General features: G+C 38.7%; 1 protein-coding gene across 1 annotated transcript in view; it reads right to left on the bottom strand.

Moving 5' to 3' along the window:
* Positions 1 to 18798, bottom strand: part of stau2 (staufen double-stranded RNA binding protein 2) — a 95560-nt gene that overhangs the window by 42697 nt on the left and 34065 nt on the right. The window contains exons 8-12 of the mRNA XM_024279841.2: positions 14077 to 14289; positions 13204 to 13341; positions 9652 to 9780; positions 7689 to 7746; positions 2243 to 2598 (exon numbers count right to left, since the gene is read on the bottom strand). Of these exons, the coding sequence (XP_024135609.1) occupies positions 2243 to 2598; positions 7689 to 7746; positions 9652 to 9780; positions 13204 to 13341; positions 14077 to 14289 (894 nt within the window). The remainder of the gene's footprint in view (positions 1 to 2242; positions 2599 to 7688; positions 7747 to 9651; positions 9781 to 13203; positions 13342 to 14076; positions 14290 to 18798) is intronic.

Consider the following 18798-nt stretch of genomic DNA (forward strand, 5'->3'; position numbering starts at 1 on the left):
AGATACATAAGCCTTACAAAGTTTGCCTAACATGGCTGTGTAAGCAACCAGAGGTTCTCATTACGGAGCCACATGATATGAAACATCCCTTCAATAGTACACACATTGTCTGCATGTCTCAGTTACAGCATTTGCTTTCTTTGCTTTAGAAACAAAGAAAAAAGGAGACGTGTAAATCTCTGAACATCTTGAAGCTCATGAATGTATTAATTCCCAGAAAAGTAGATATAAATGCAACTATATTTTTATAGGAAACAAAAGGGGTATTACCTGCACACCAAGCATGAACCATCTTAACAGTTTCTATTAAACAGAACCTTGTGTGTGCGTTCGTACAGTGCAAGTGTGTCTGGGCTTGGCCGGGCAGCAGAGCTTTCTTGGGTTACACACACAGGAAAGCTAAGAGCAACAACAAAGGCCTTTCAAAAGAACCCTCAGCAGGTTAAGATAAAATGTTTTCGCTCAAACTGATAAAAGGCATCTGCAGCTTAAATGAGCCGGCGTTTGTATTGGTGCCGTGGTATGTGCAGCAAGTTGGGCAGGACAGACCAAAACAGACAGAGGCTTCTCCCCCTCTCGGACACACACTAGAATGCTGGGAAAAAAGCGCACATGTGCGACTAGATCTGAAAAAAACACAGTGCTGTTTGCAATTTCTGCTAGAAACGCTCTCAATAAGAAAAGGAAACTGGTATTAGAAGTAGCACTCCCACTAATAATATTTATAAAGCTTGTGAATGCCAATTAGTTACATCAACGACAACATTCTGGGTGGGTGTTTTTTTTTTTTTTTTGAAAATGGATATAGAAATGGATGGGTGGTTATATAACCATGTATATATCCACTAAAATAATATTTAGAAGTGCTTCCTTACCTGATTTATATACAACTTAAAAACAAAGAGACAAACACAGCTGGCCAGGAGCACAGCATGAAGGAGAACAGCCAAAGAAGGACAGACATACACACATGGAAGAGATTGCAGGCTTACGTTGCTTTTACTCAGGAATATTCCAACCAAAAGGATTTCATTTGGTAGGGATTGCTGAGAATTTGTGCACCTCTTTTATGTTTGGTTTGGTTTCACTGTCTCAGGAGTAAATCGAAGAAGAATCATGAGGATCTATCAGCTGCTCATTTAAGTACCACTTAAGACTAACTCTGTTAATGAAAGGAACATCGATCCTGCTAATTCTCTGACTGTGTCAGACTAAGATTTGGAAGTGACGTGTGGTTAGCGTGAAGTACCAACCGTTGTAAACATGATTATGAAGGAGTAATTATTATTTGCATTTTTTGTCTGGCCGGAATTATGTGACACCAAGACAGACATTTATAGGAACAGAATTGTGAAAACATAAAGCCTGGAGCAAGATTTGCTTTGACCGCTTTGACTTTTTGCTCCAAGCCTGTACCAATTGTAGGTGGCAGATGAGCACTAGTAAAACAGTAGAAATACAAAAGAAGAAAAATCTTCTCCTAGCCATTCTCTGTGTGTCCAGTGTGAACACCACCTGCTGATTGTGCGTTCATGACACCGCGTATAGCGTGTTCTTGAACGCAACACATTGGCCGCATATGGTGCGTTTAAGAACATGCAGCATAAGAGAAGAGAGAATGCCGCATAACACCAGCTACTTTTATGTCTTTGTTTACTGCATCCATAAACCTCTTCTTTGGTCTTCCACTAAACATTTTTGGTCACCAGTTAATGGCCACTGATGTCTGCTGCCAAGTTCTCTTAGATTTGGTCTGGACTAGAATTCAAATGAGCTTTCACACTAGCCAAGTGAAGCAGACTAAATTGCTTTTTCACTTCTATAACTTCAAGAAACCAAATTACAACTAAACAAAAAACATAAACAATCCGCTGATGGGGTGTTGTGGTCACATGTAAAACAGTGATGCTCAGTTTTGATTGGAGCATTGGAAATCTATAAGTAATAACACACAAGTCTACAAAACAATTATATTGAAAAACTGGATTGATTTCAGTTATTTTTTTAGCCATAATTATTAACCATAATATTAGCAAGTTTGATTTAACCCACTTTTTAGCAAAGCCCTAAATTGAACAAGGGATTAAAGGTTGCACTCCATCAAGAAGTAACTATTGTTTAAGCTGCATAATGGCATTTTTGTTGAGTTTCATACAACAAAAGCAAAGAGACGATTGGATTATCAGATATTGTAGATATAATGGTAGCGTTATAAAAGCACATTCTTATGTTTACATCTCACCTGAAAGCCCTGGATGCGAGCCAAGTAGTCCAGCTGCTGTGCTGGCTGGACTGAGACGCCACAGGCCAGGTTTTTTCCCTTCATGGACAATGACGTATCTGTGGTGGGTGACTGTCCGTTGAGCAGCAGTTCCCTAGCCATTGAAGCTGTTGGGCTGGGCGACGAGGACGAGTTGTTGTAATACGAAGAATGGCCAGGGGGCAATGGGGGAGAGCAGGAGACCATGTCTTTGGACGTCATGTAGTTGACAGATCCGCCGCTGTTGCCCCCGGAGCATGGCGCGCTGGCACTCTGCTTTCTACTGGCCTCCATCTCCTGATAGACGTCAGGGCTGAGGTGGAGTAGACCCTTCTGGGCTGGAGAGGTCAATAAAAGAAGGAGGAGGGGCAAGAAGTTGTAAATATAGTGAGAAAAAGAGAGAGCTAGGAGATAAAAAGTTAAATGTAAAAGTATTGTGAGAAAAAAACAGCGTAAGTGAAAGATACAACAGTGATAAAGACAAAAGGGGATTTTCTATGTCTGAGTGTAGATGATGTTTTTGAATGTGGCAAGAGCTTCATTTATCTGCATACCAGTAGGCATTTTCAATAGATACTCCTTTGCTAAATGAAGTTTATTGTGGCACTGCAGATCCCCAAAGTGTCTGCTAGGAAGGGCACACAGCCTTTTTTATATGCATTGCACTTCCTCACTTTTCAACACAAACACACAAGACACAGCAGTATCAACAGAAAGTCCGTGACTTCAGTTTTGATGGGAACCAGCAGTGTCTACCCAACTGGCATCTTAAATCGTCTCTTCAAACAGATCTTTATGAGAATGTATCACTGGATTAGAATATAGGTGGTAATCAATGATGTGAAAGAATAAAAGAGACTGATCGCAGCTGTGGGGTGTGACAGAAGAAGAACAAAGGAGAGACACGGGTGAGCTGGAAGCCTGTTATAATGGAAAAGGATGTGAGGATGAGTGGATGTGAAAGCCATGTGGAGTCTCCGAACCCAGCCAAGGTCATCAGAGACCGGAAGACCAGCTGTCTACGCGTATGTCTGAGGGCTTGTTTGTGTGTGCAAACTAACAGCTGGGAGAAAGTACTGGAGCAAACACATGTATGACAGGCCACTTCCTGTTTCGGTTATCGTTTACCATCGCACGCACATATGCACACATAAAGCCAGAGGGGTCTAAGCACTTGGCGCTCGGCGTGTGTACATGGCTTCTGGAACCTGTTGACAACATTTCTCATTACACAACGCACACAGAAAGCCTGTACTGCTTTCCAAAAGAACACAAACGTTAAAGGTAACAGCAATGAAACCTCAGGCTTCACATCAAACAACCGTTTGCCAGGAATGACACAACTGCAAGTATTTTTCCCACCCTCCCAATCTTGATGACAACTATAATTTCAATTTCACAAGTAAAACTCGCAGGCCAGTACATTCTGAATGTAGCACCATAAAACGAAAGGTGTAAGCCAAAATGACATCAGCAGAGAACAGAGATCATTAAAGGGGGGTGCAATGGACTACATCCATGCTTATGCGAGCACGAAAAGACGTTTGCCTGTTTGTATGAGACTGAGCACTTGAAGCTCGAGTCAGCTGGTGAGCGTGAGAGCAAGAAAGCATGAGTGATACAAAAACCAGCAAGAGTCAGTTGTCGAGATGGTAAATGTGAAGTTGTGAACATGGAGTGTATGTGAGCTGGAGACGAACAGTGTGGCTGAGAAGCGAGTAAGGGAGAGTGTGTTTTTGGTGTTGGGCTTAGGCAATTGTGGAGGGGTCCCACCCAGACTTGGTGTCCGGTGGGCCAGGGGAGAGTTGGAAGGAAGCCAGAGGCAAGCATGTGACTGATCAAAAACAGATAGGGCCGAAGCCCGCCGCTATAAATCACTGGAGTGGAGCAAGACCTCTACATAGCTCAAACAAGCACACAATGCCCTGATACAGATACACACACATATGAACAGCAGGAAATGAAATGTGGCAACTCATGTGAAAAGCCTGGCTGTAATACTCCCAGGAATAAAAAGGGAGAAAAATCACTTCTTTCTCTTTTGCTTTCTTTTTACACTGTCCTTCCTGCCTCTAAGCCCCCTGTTTGTTGTACAAATAACTTCCGCAGCTTAAACAGGGTGATGACACACACATGGAGTGTGTCATGAAAAATGTAAAAATGAAGCTTCGGATGTCTGAAAACCACACAGAGGCAAATGGACATCCCCTGACACATTCACCTACATTCATCCTGGTATAAAGAACAAATGCCTCGTTTCCACTGAGCGGTCCGGTCCAGTACGGTATGGTCCAGTTATTGTGCTGAGCGTTTCCACTCAGTTAAGCCTCGCTTCCACTGAGCAGTTTGTTTTCACAGAGCATGCATTGTATAGACCGCTAGCATGTCATTGCATAATTATAGTGCAACAACTAGAAAAGCAACAACAATGAAGGTCATCCAGCAGCTCGTCTTTTTTATTACTTTACTTCTGGTGCATCGTGTATAACAGGAATTTAATTGTATTTGTAAGAAGATTGCTTGCAGCTAAAACTGTAAACCGCAAAAACCAGAATGCTTACAAACATTGGAAATACTGTATTAGCTTAAATGAGGGCTTTATTGGCATCAATCAACAGATGGCTACAGCAGCTCCGCCCCAACTGTTCCGTTCCACTTTTCATTGGACCTACAAACAATGAAGGCCCACAAGAGGTACGGTTGGGTACTGTTTAATGGGTCCATTTTACAATGGAAATGCTCAAAACACTAGACCAGGCTGTACCGTACTAGACCGCTCAGTGGAAACAAGGCTAAATTTGTAGGACAAAAAAAAGAACTTTGGAAATGAGACATTACAGATACACAAAAAGCTTTTATTATGGTTGGAAAACTAGCTGACTCAAGGACAAAAACTACAGAAGCAATTGCTTACATTTTTAGGCAAAGTTTTTATTTTTTATCAAACGTTATAAAAACAGAATTTTGGTGCGCTTAGTGGTGAAGAAGAGGCACTTATGCATAACAATTGACTGTCTAAATGTGCCTTCTGATATTATAGAAAAATAATAAGTTCTAGTGACAACAATATAAAGAAGAGTATATGTGAAGTTTTCTCACCTCCAGTTGTTACCATAGTAATGACTACATTGAGTGCCTGCCTTTAGATATACTACACTGAGCTGCAACCCTCCAACTTTTACTCACTATAGAGGAGAAAATGGCACTAACAGACGAGTGTTAATTTTGGACCCTTCAAAACAAAAGTCTATCGTGATGGACTCATTTTCTATCTCGATATATATCGTTATCATTTTCCAATGTTTTTTCAAAAAAATTTTAATACTAGATTGTATTATGCCATTTTACTGGTGACTCATAAATTAAATCTGACACTTTTCTAAAGACGCTAAAGCACAATCAATACAAATTTGAAGTGGACGACACATCATGCTGCATTAAGGGAATTATGTCATCTAAAAAAAACAAAACAATCATTATTTCAAATGTCTTTTCAGATAAACCTTAATAATGTGTCCTTTTGGGGATTTAACTTCACTCAGAGCAATATTGGAATTCCATGGAGGATTGACGCAAATTATTTGGCTAATTTTTGTTGAAAACTTGACACAAATAATGAGCTCAAACGATGCAAAGAAAACCCCAAATGATTGGATGAAAAAGGGCTTAGACAATCAGAACAACGAACAAATCAAAAACATCTTCTTTTCAGCAATTGCTGGATAAACACACAAAGTGAAAGCAGCTGTATTTGTTTGACTGACTTGTAAATTGTGTTTATGCAATAAAGATTATTCAGTAATTAGCGTCATGTGAGAGCTGAACAGTTTGAGCCCTTTAAATAGCTGATTATCAGATAGTTAAACCACGTGCTGTGTGGGAGATAAACGAAGAAAGCGTGGCAGAAAACCAGACACTCTTGGCCAACAGTGAGGATAACAACTTAATAAGGAAGCGCTTCCCCAAGTGGCTCCATTTTGGTGGTATTGGGTAAATCCTGGAGGCCTGGGCTACCACAAAAACCACAACCACCAAAACACTCCATCCCTAGAAACCATATTTTATCTGCAATATAATTGAGATTAATCCTCTTTAAGAAAACTATACTCAATCATGTTTATGATGTGCTGTGCAAGTTATTTATTAGGTCTCATCTTTATTTTATTTCTGTGAATAAAGCCAGAAGCACAAGAACATTTAAGATTTTTTTTTTTTTTTGATGGAGCTACGCTTGAGGGAGCGGAGACATCCCAGGCTGCTCCTCTGTTGAGAGTAAGGTTAGATACCCTGAGTGAGAGCAACGCAGCTCTGCCAAAAGTCTCCATTAGAGCGACGTGACGACAGCACATTTGAATCTAATAGGTCTATCTGCTTGCTTTTAACAACTCTGCAGCTTAGCGTCTCACAGACAGTTCATTTGTTCTCAGAAAAGCTCCTTCCTAAAGTGCTGCCATTTACGTTTCTGTTATTCTGGGTAAAACAGCTTTTGGCATGTCCTTATTTCAAACTGGGACATCATAATTATTCAAGCTCAGACATCTCAGAGCATTCTCATCTGCAGCGTGGAGACTGTGACTCGCTCGATTCCTGGACCACGTGGAATTCAGAGAAAACTACTGAGCCGCCAGCTTTTGGCTGTCGTGAAAGAATGCCTTGTTCATTCATTATTAGTTTTATGTTTTTATTTAAGGCATGAGGCAGTCTACAATCCAGAAAAATGTTGAAAAAAAGAATGCTTAACATTCCTCTCAACTGTCTCAATTAATATATATTAGAATAAGTGAGATTTATATATAAAGAAAAAAACGATATCTTACTAGACCCGTTTACATTTCTTAGTAGAGCAAAGACTAAAGAAAAACTTAAGCAGACCAAGAACCTTAAATAATCTAAATTCTCTATTCTACTCTTGGTAAAATAATTTTATAAAAGTTCTATAAATGATATTTATGGCTTTCTTTGAAGTATTTTTCGACTTTAATGATGGTCCATCGAAGTTCTGGTGTTATCTCAGACCTACGGCTGACATGTGGTTCACACGCTCATACTTGTTTACTCTCATTTGTTTTGTATTTCTCTGTAAGATCACAGTTACATACGGGTGCATCTGCAACTCTGTGTGTCTGTGTGTTAATCCCCAGTGAAAGGCGACGTTTCTGCACAGGAAGGTAGTGTGGGGACTCCCTGGAGGGTCTCTGTGTGGCGGCCCTGTAAGCCTGTGTGAATGAGCCTGAATTCACAGACTCCCAACCGGGAGGCACGGCCAACTAATCTGACAGTCAGAACTCCATTGACCAGTCAGATAGATTAAACGCAGGGCCGTCTTGGTGGCTAAAACTATCCATGGGATGGAGGGAGTGATGGGAGATAAAGAGAGGAGGAGGAGAAGGAAATGGGAATAGACACTGGGAGACGTGCCGATACTCACTGTTGCTTGTCGTTTCGGTAAAAGGCGCTTTTTGTCCATTCCACCCTTTGTTGTCCATCTGTGGCGATGCAGAGAGAAGGAGAGAAGGGGGTGGTAAAGAGAGATGTCGATTCTTGAACAGACAGCTTCTTCACGGATGTCAGACAAGTTACTTCCTACTGTTTGGTCCACAAAGAAATAAAGGCGCACAAGAGATGATGCTTAAGGGAGGCCAATACCTCTCAAGGACGGCTACTTCATTAATGGGGGGTTGTCAGTGTTTTGTAGGTACAAATGCTCCTTTTCAGCACGCTGCTGAAGCGGCGGTATGCATATCTGCCTGACACACACACACAGCCGCAAACATGCGTGCGAAGCAGAAACAAATCATTTCTAATGTGAGTGACAGCAAGAGATGACATAGCTGCATTCACCTCAGTATCTGCTCACTCCTGCATAGATCCTACAGTGGGAAAGCAATACAGACCAGCTCCCACGGATCAGAGAAGGGACAGACGGGAGTAAGGGAATGACATCTTGGGTTCAGAGCATCAGACTAATTTTACAGATATGTGCAGACCATTCACTGCCACTATTTCTAAGGTTTATTCAGACTGGAAAACTCTGTTGGTCCGAACCAAGTCCACTTAATTTGGTCCGGATAGAGTCCTGAACCTTGGTCTGAATTCAGACTGCCTCATTTTGGTTAGCTTGTTACCAAAACAACGTGACCAAAGAACTCTTCAGTCATTGGCCAGGAATTTCGAGGATGGGGCAAAGCAACAAGAGCAAGAATAATGGAAGTCCTACGTTTGGCGGTCCTTGTCGGAATAGTTCACTTATTTAAAATGTATATTTCACTGATGATTTTATAATGTCTGTATCTCCATCAGATACAACTCTTCTTACTTGCTACTTTGTTATGGCGGAGGGATGCTGCAAGACGGTTACTGAGGAGGGGACAGCTATGAAGTTAGGCTGAGAAGTGTCTATGACATCTTGACATTGTGAGAGGCAATGTGTATCACGTTAAAAGTTGTTTTCATCAACCTGTTGCTTACCGGTTGCTTCCTTTCGATTCTGTTTACATCCCATAATGCCTGGCTACGGTGGCCATTTTGATCCAGTTGTTCCACTCCGAGAACGGAGCCTATTCAGAATGAAGAAACTCGGAGCAAACCGGAGCTCAGTCCAATTGGAAACGAATCGAGACTGCCTCAAAAGATGGGTCAGAGAGTGGCTCCTGGTCCCGGAGCAGGGTCAGATTGGGTGCATTTAGACTGAAAATTTGTTCCAGATTATCGGGGGAAACGAAATCTGGTTCACTTTTAGCGAACCAAATGTGTCCAGTCTGAATAGACTCTTAGATGATAACAGATGAAACAGAATCTTGACAGGATTTGGTTGTTTACATGGTAAGTAATGTAAGAGAGTTTCAGACAGTTTTATTGTCAGTCTGATATAATTCAGCAGCCTGGCTGTTTGAGCCGATTTTGAACTGATTCTGCTCTTTTCTGCTTGAAAGAAATATTGGGGTGGATTAAAATGAATATTTATAGCTGCTTCCTTGTGAAACACTCGGAAAACAGAAAATGTTACCTAATAAGTCAGCAACCTATTGACTAATAGGTTGGTGTCAATTAATGATTAAATGTCAACATGACAGACAAGAGCTAATAAAGAAAATGTTGCTATTTGTAGATTTATTTTGGATTTAATTTGACCAAACTTTATTAAGTTTTTCATTTCTCTTAAATCTTCTTTTTAATATAAACTTGTAAAGATCAAAGATGAGAAGTAACCATAAAGATCAACCTTCAGCCCTTTTGTGCATAATGACCATTTTAGACATGGTTGAAACTGCTTTTGCTTACACTAATCAAGAACTGGCATAAACAAACAGTTATGTGTCATAACAAAGGCTAACTTACTATAAACTGAACATGAAATATGCAAGTTTGCAGCAGGAATTGAGAATTCGTACTTCTGTGGGGTTCTGAGGAACTGTGGAAGCCTTGTATCCCAGCTGTAGCAGCATGGCTTCTGCAGCGTTCCTCTTGGCCACCTTCTTGTTGGGTCCTGTTCCTGTTGCAACTTCATTGTTCACCTTCACCTGAATGAGAAGGAAACGTGTGTAAAGAGACCCAAAAGCGACCGTCATCCAAAGATTAAAAGCAAAACTTTTCTCTTGACTTTCTTCTTGCCTTGTGAGCTCTAAGCTCAGGCATAAATGCATCGCTCCAAAAGAATGCAAGTGAAGTGTTTGTTTTTCAGTAATCCCAAAACATTAAATGTGTCTGCACATAATGTAAGCAGAAATTTCCAAGAGCAAATCAGACGTCGTTGTGTTATGCAAACAGACAATTACTCTGTACAAATAACATTTTGGAAGCCAAAGCCAGGCCTCGGTGCACTAATTCAAAGTGGTCTGACAAGCTCAGATGCATATAATAAGCAACAGCACAATGACTCTATGAATAACAAAATGCTCATTTAAAAGAATCACTGATTAAAAAAAAACTTTAACACCCAGAGGTTTTTTAACAAAGTTCTGGACAACATAGGTGAAGACAGAGACTCATTTGCTGTCTTCTGAAAAAGCAACAATGTGGAAATTTTAGAAGAGTGATTGGCCTGCACAAAGGAACACACACACTCACTGAGCCTAATGTGTATATCAAAGAGGCATGGAGAATAGGTTTGAGGCTGAATTACTGCCTGATGCTGAGAGAAGCTTTTGTTTTTGGAATGAAAGAAGAGGGTTACGGAAATGGAGACAAAGAGGGAGAGTTTGACTGAGAGGCAGACAGAGAAAGATGAATACAAGCAGTTGATATATTTTACATACATTGAAAGGGGTTATGCTATTTAATAACTATCCATCTTATTCAGGCTACTAAGCTAAGTTGAAATGTGAGCTCAAAGAAAAGTTGGAGCTGCAGAAGAAACTCTTAGACTTTAACTGGTTTGTGACAATTCAACTAAATTTACAAGCTACAACTACAATAACTGCTCACTATATGAAATATGATCCATACAAACTGGTGGTTAAAAAAACAAATGATAGAAAAAGTTATATTTAGGCCTAATAACAAAATTCTCTGATTCCTTTTTGCACTTTTAGTTTTAGAGGAGAAGACATAGTCAAATATTAAAGGAGTTTCATTTGTGGAAGATTCGGAATAGATAAAAAGTATTCCAACTTTGAGCACAAAAGTTTATGCAACTAAGAACATAATGGTGACAGTATATAATATTAAGTGAAGGAATGGTTGAATAAAATAAAAAAAGCTGTGCTACCAGCATCCCTGAAGTACAGTGGCCTAAAGCCTAGTTCAATGCCAGAAGTGAAGTACAAGTTTAACGAATATAAATTCTGGTCAATAGGCCACACTTGTTTTTAGTTTTAAACAATAATGAAGGATTTATTGTAGTGTGACTAAACTTACATTCAAGTAGTGAAGTCATCAGGCAAAAGTGTTTGAACAGTTATTATAGAAATATTAATGTTTTTCTCTCATTTGTAATCATATTGTTGGACGACAGAAGTCCTCCACAAAGCAATAAGTTGCTCATATTGGATTTACTGCCCTTATTGTAAAGAAGTCCCTAAAAATTACAACTTTGATTTTAAAGAATACAAGTCAATGTAACAGTCATCAAATCTGTAGTTTTTTAAAAAATAGTAAAGTAAGGAAAACAAAAGCAATTAAATAGTAATCATAACTGGTCAATTGTTTCATTACTTTAATAAATTATGAATTTTAATGCAAGTTAAAACTAATAGTGAAAGGCCTTTTTTTCTGCTGTTAAGTAAGTAAATGGCAGGTCATGAACATCAATATCAATTTCACAAAAAACAAGACCCAAAAAATTCTGTTGTACAACAATCCCAGATGCTAACTTAGAAACTCTTTAAGTTTTTAATTCTTTTAGCCTCAGTATAAACCCCTTATAATCTCCGCTTTAAGGTCAGTTTATAAATCAAATGATTTCCAGACGAATAAAGAGGACTCAGATATGTGGAGAAGTGGCTTCCTTTTATTCCTTCTCATCTAATAACATCATGATGGCTAGCATGGCCACCAGAAGATAAAAACACTAAAATAAGACGAGGCTGCTCTTCCATAAAAAGAGACCTCCCCTTCTCACTGGATTAAACAATGAATGAAAAACCAAAGAGAAAAGTTTTCTTAGCAGTAAGAACATAATTTTTTACTCTTTTATGAATAAAAGCTCCTTACTACATGACTACATTCCTGGATGTTCCCTAGTGCAGAAAAAGAAGATCTGCTGTTTTACTAGCACCAGCAGACAACGTGATATATATAATAGTGTAAAAGTGTTGGCGGCCCCACTAAGCACAAAAAGGCCTGTAAAGATGGATGCTCATCTGTTCTGAGCTTTAACAGCACCAATAAAAACATGTATTAAACAGGACTCTTTGGGAGAGCCTGGGGAGATAAGGAGACAGAGAAAGCGATAAAAGGAGAAAAAAGGATGGTGGATTTTTTTTTTTTTTAAATATAGAGTTAATTATATAATTATTAGGTACTTTAAACAACCAACTGAATCCAAAATGTGCAAAAATAATTGCAGGAACTTTTAAATGTGAAAAAACAGGTAAAAAAAATCAGATATGTTTGGAAATCAACATGAGGTGTGTGATTATAGAATAATTTATAAAAGGAAGCACTACAAAAGTCCTTTAAAGAAAAAGAAAAAAGACTTTAATCTAAAAAACAATTTAATGTGCTTAAATTTTACATCTATGCATAATGATTAAAAAGAGTAAAATGATCAAAACTATTCACACATTAGTAAATATGACAATTACTTTTAATATATTACTTAAATCTAAAACACAAAAATCATTGGAAAAATTTACAAGTCTTGAACATAAATGTATAGGTTCCAACTTTATTAATAAGGGCACTGCAGTAAGATCTCTTAATATCTTTCTTTTAATATCTTTCCAAGACTGTATGTTTATATCTTTTAGTCTTTGCTTGTAATACATTAAAATCATTACAAAGGTCACTCTTTCAATAATTTAACATTTTGCTGTGTGTAAGCGAAAGTTTATCATCTCTTAAAAAAAAAAAAAAAAAAAGTCAGGATGACCCGAACCCACTTCCAACCAAGTCAGACCACTCAGAATAAGATGTACTAAAATGTAATGTAAACACTGAGCTTTGCAGACACTCAACCATGAGGTTTATAAAAACAAGCAGAGAGGAACCGAGCTTTCAGATTGTCTGACCTCTCAGGGTTACTTGTGTCGTGCACATCCCTCATTTTTTAAGCTTGTTTTCAAAGTGTTTTTTTTTTTTTTTTTTTTTTTATAAAAAGACTTTTCTTCAGAGAATTCTTTGGCCTCTGGAGCTTTCAACTACACTAAAGTCAAGTTCACCAACCATATTCCAGCCAGCTCAAAAAACCCTCCACTATCCATTATCCTTGCAGAATTATGATCCAAAATAAATTTGCAGACGTCTAGGAAAACTGGAAAATAGAAGTGAGAGGCATTAGTTACCTGCATGACAAACTCCCGACGTCTGGGCATCCCTCTCTCAGAGAGCAGCTGGTACTCGGGCTCTTTTTCTTTCTTGGCCTGCTGGATCTGGGCTAAACGGCTGATTGGGTTCATTCCCTGTCCATAGTCTGGTCCCGTCTTTAAAGAACAGAGAACATGCATAAGGTTTTCCAAACTACAAATAATAATCAAAAGTAGTAAAATTCTATTAATAAAATTAGTTTTTTTTTCTCATGCTTTACGGTTATTTTTATTAAAACTCATGTAAAATCCACCGAAATAAACATGTGAGGTTATGTTTATAAATTAAAGTTAACAGAGCCTAATGACAAGTCTTTGATAGTACACTTATATTTAGTTGGAAACGTATTAAACTAATCTGTTACTGACAACCTTTTTATTAAAAGTAAGTTAAATTGTTGATTTTTGCAGTGATGACTGGACTTGTGCTTCATTAATAATCTTATACCATGTGCTTAAAACAAATTGCATTGAGCAGCTATGGCAACAGCCCTAATGAAGCAGCTTAGCTGAATTGTGTTAATCTCCTCATCATTTTAGCTGAATAGCTAAATCCCTGCCAAAAATAGCTGTTGCCACTCTTGAATTACATATAGTTATATTTATCTTTTAAAGAAAAAAATAAAATTCATAAAAGTATATTTTAATAAATGTAACGATAAGACTAAATGTATGTATTTTGCTCTTAAAGTTGAAATTTTCACCTAAAATCAGCAACTTGAGAAAAAAAGTAACCAAATTCTTGAATAGATAGAAAAATGAAAGTAAAGGGCATTTAATTGAGCTTAAAGACACACAATAGTAAATCAAAAAACAATCTTTCAGTCTCTTTCTCAGACAACGCTGAAGCACCTTCAGGATGGTTTTGGTGCGCTTCTTGTAGTGGGTCTTGGGTTTCTCCACAGTGGGAATGAAGGGAAGCTTCTTCAGCTCCTGCAGGATGGACAAGGCAGCACGCTTCTTGGATAGCTTCTTGCTGTTGCCCTCGCCCTCGGCAGAGAACTCCCCAACGGTGACACGAGTAAGAAAGCTTTTCATGTGTGGGGGGCCGCTCTCTTTTAACACCTGTGGTATTATCAGCACAAGCAGATGAAGAACAGTGTTACAAGACAGAAAACAAGTGTGTGAGAGCTTTTGTTAAGCTGCGAGCAGCTCTGTCAGGTCTTGGAAAAACATCTGCTCTTCATGTTCACATCTATCCACCCATAAGAGTGTGCTATGCACATACAAAGCACAACACACTGAAAAATAATGAGACACACACACACATGAAGAGTAACATGTTCTTAGATGACGGTCTCTGGTGATGAAGGCTTGGTTTCCTTCCTCTAGCCTTTGGTCACCTGGGAAACCTAAAACAAACACCGGCTGGTGTTAGGTCATGCTTCTGCAATCACATCTACTTCCTGTGAAGTCCAAGAACACTGTGTGTGATTGTGTGTGTAGCAGGTGGGTTCCTCTCTAACCTTAGCAAAAAAAGAGAGAAATGGAATTTGGTTAGCTTCACATGTGCCCATGGTTAGATGGAGTGCGGGTTTGGATTCAGGCTCAGGCTTGATGGCTTCTCCTGTCACCCTCCCACACTCCCGAGCTTGACTTTCTGTCAAACAATCAGCTGCAATCTAGAAACAAGTCATTTAAGCCAAGCGACAGATGACAAAAAGATTAAACTGATAAGTGTGAGCTTGAGAATTCCTGTTGTTTTACACATCAGCACTAATTTTTAACACTTTTACAAGTAATAAAGGGGACAGTTCAACCATTTCCATTCTGTGACAAAAAGCAGAGGTTGAAATGACAAATTAATTATTAGGGATTCATTACAAAATGTTTACACATTGGTCAAACGGGCAAAAAAAACTCAAATGAAAAAAATGTGTGGTTTGTTAGCTGCAAAGCAAAAAAAAAATAAAAAAAACAAATGAAAACACATTTTTACACGTATTTTTTACATTTGCAGACAATATCAACACAAGATGTTTTCTGTTTTCCATTCTGAGAGCCACAACAGATGAGCAATCTTCAACAAATGAGTGAAACGATTATTTGAACCAATGTTGTTGTAAAGACTGGAAGAGATTTACATTCCTTTTCGACAGTGCATAATGTCACTTAACGACAGAGGAAATCTGGAACAATTTGAGAGCGTTAAAGACAAGAGTGTAACCATCAGCTGGACAGCAGAGGCCTGCAGCCGCTCAGATGGCGCTGCATCAGGAGCAGCCATACATCAGGATGAGGTATTGCAGCAGAGAGGATGTTTTGTTAGTTATGCTGACTACTTTCAGTTCAGAAACGACCAAAGAATCATTTAAACAAGTTTAACTATATGAGAACTGGACTGAGTGACACCCCCCCCCCCACCTCCTTTGTGCTCCAAATAAGAGCCGGTCCCAAAAAGCCAAAATTCCATAGACTTCCATTTAGAAATAAACAGCTGACACTAAGTCATTATATTTCTCAGAAAAACTTTTTTTTACATGTTCTAACAAATCCAATTTTTGTTCATGATATTGTATCTGTAGTGCAAGTTTCTTAAGCTAAAATCTGGCTAATCTGACGGCTAATTCGATTGACAGATTCTCCATAGTGGTAGGAGTGTAGACTTTCAAAAAGCTCATTCCTGATTGGTGAGAGTGCTTGCCATGAAAATCTTGACTCAGACAGACTTGAACCAATCACTGCTTGTTGACAATATCTGGTTCCAACATGGCGACGTCCGTATCCTGAAAAAATGACAACTGAATACACCTAATTTAATTAGAACCAGAGCAACTATTTTTCTAAGGGTGACATCACACTCATGCGGTCCAGTTCTCATTTACAGTCAATGGAAGAAATGTAAGACCCACTATCAAATAATTATTCCGAACATTCAGGAATAAGTTTTAAAAGTCTTAAATGTATCAGGGAAATTGTTTTTTGCACTTCTAGATTTTAACTTACAATATTGTGCTTTTTTTAAAAATTACTTTTTGCCAGAAAGTTTAACATTTTTTTGTGTTTTATCCATAATAAACATACTGTTACAAGGCTGTATGCAGAAAAACGTAACAAAATAACACAAAAATTCTGGTTTTTGTAGTAATGAGTCTTGATGAGAAATGCCAACATGATTTGCTCCCCTAATTTTGAGAATCTACAAAGCAAAAGAGTTCATTGGTATTCATCGGAACACTTTTTTTTTTAAACAACTGAAATACTGGAAAAAACACATTTTAGAAATAGAATTCTGTTTTCAACTCTCACAATGTTTGTCCTATTTTAATTCAAACTCACTTTTATTGAACTATTTCTTAAAAAATGTTTCATAAATGGATCAAAAGTTGAGATTCTTTTCAAGTCTGCTGTGCTCAAGTACATGACATGTTTTTCAAGAAATCTTCTAGCTTTACTCCAACCCGGGAGATCAGCTTTGGTCTTACTCATCACCAGAAAAAGGAAATGTGACATGACAGTTTCTTGTACATAGTGGTGTTCTGTGAGACTGTACATAGTTCTGGACTTTGGAAAATTTGCCAAAAGCGTACAGTGATGACACTGCACATGACTGGATGATGACAGCTAAGATTATGTCACTTGTAAAACGAGCTAGTGACAAACTAGATCAAATGAAAAGCAGGCAGGAGTGTCCAATAAAGAATAAAAGGAAGAGGCAGAAAAAAAGATAGTCTTCTGGAGCTTATCTTTCTTTTTTTTTGCCTGTCCCCCAGAACATGTGTGCTCGGCTTGACGTGGAGGGAGATGGACACCAAGACATAAACTTTGTTCAAGCAGTGAATAGATGTGCACAAAAGCTCATTTTCCAAACAGAAACACAGAGGAAAAATAAACACTTTCTTTAAGTTTTAGGAAAATGAAGTGTCCTGGTGGGTAAGTGGCTGAGACACATACCATGTGATCGTGCTATTCCCAGTTTGATTTTGTTACATGTCATTGTTTAGTTGTCAGGCAACGAGGAGAGACTCCAGGAAGTTACTGGCCCCAGCCAAGAAATAGTTTGGCACTTAAATGTCCATAAAGAGCTAATTGTAGACAGTACTCTGGTGTTAGCTTAGAAAACTTGACGTTAAGCTAAATATTTACCTTTATTTAGAGACTCTTTCAACTTTTTGTCATGAAAAATCAAACCACAGCTAGATAACAAACTCAAAAAGTCCAATGATAATTACTCCTTGGTCACAGCAATCTGATCATCTTTTCACTTAATCACCAGAACCATGAAATATGAAATATTGTGAAATATTGTTAGTAAGGAAATCAGCAACACCTCATTATTTAGTTACTCATATAAACATTTATTTTCATAAATGATCATTTCTACACTGACAAATTATCAACAAGAACTATCTGTGCTCTTTGAAAGCACATAGAAATAAAGGGAAGACTTGTATATGGAGGACTTGGGAGTGAACAAACATGGACACAATGTGTATTTCTGCACACAATATGTGACATATTTTGGCCCAGATGGCGGCAGACAAGCTGCAGTCAGTCTTTTGGCAGACAACAAGGGATCTGCACCACACTGATGAGATTTCAGAACTCCAGTTCATATACACGCAAAACTGTACACACATACATTTGCACATACACAACCCGTCTAACACCTAAAGACAGGGAGATCAGGTTATACACAAGAAAACTACTGTAATTCAATGTAGAATTTTTTTCTTCTTCCAATCCCCTTCTCCTAACCTCTTCTTTTTAATATGTGGGAGGCCTTCTCCTCAGCTTCTCATAGAGACATTAATACCCTGAGCAGTCTGGAGATCGGTGCATGCGAGAACTCAGGTACTCAAGAGGAGGAGGCTGTGGGAGCAGGGTAGGATAATGGTGGGGACTTGTAAAGGAAAGAAAGCCCCTTTTGTGACGACCGGTGGACGGACAAGCCCTGAGGGAAACAGCTTCTTGTAAGATGGGTGGTTCTTGGCTCGGACCCTCTTCTCTTATGTCCTCCTTGGAAAGGGAGCCCCCGATCCAACACACAAGCTGTGATTTATAGATTGGCTCCTCTTTGATGCTGACATCTGTTTGATATTGCCCGACAGGAGGATTAAATGAGCCAACTGGCTCTCGGTGTGGCGGCGACCCTCATCATTGCAGCGGGATAGGAAAGCAGACACTTTAGTGACTCACTGGTAATTTTATGCGCAAGTGAGAGCGGGGAGAATGTTATGTAAAAACACCAGACGTCCACCTGAACCAAGATCATTGAGGATTCAAGCAGGATGCACCAGCGTGGAAATATAGCATGAGGAAATGTTGCATAAAGGAGAATGAAGATCAGAGTGGCTCTGACAAAGAAATGAGGGTGTAAAACTTTCCCCCTGCTTCTTATCTTCATTTACTCTAATTTGCTACAGTTAAAGGAATTCCATAAAGAGTCACGTTGACCTCACTGTCCTTCCAAAATAAAGATAGAGAATAAACTTCAAAGTTATGGAGCTCTGAGGAAGACTAAACAATACAGATTTATTTTTTTGTCTCTACTGGTTTCTTTCAGAATAAGAAGATAAAATATAAAATGTTTATCTTTTTATTTTATTTTATATGGATTTACACTTCCCTCTT

Source organism: Oryzias melastigma, linkage group LG20 (genome assembly GCF_002922805.2).
Source record: "Oryzias melastigma strain HK-1 linkage group LG20, ASM292280v2, whole genome shotgun sequence".
Lineage (NCBI taxonomy): Eukaryota > Metazoa > Chordata > Actinopteri > Beloniformes > Adrianichthyidae > Oryzias > Oryzias melastigma.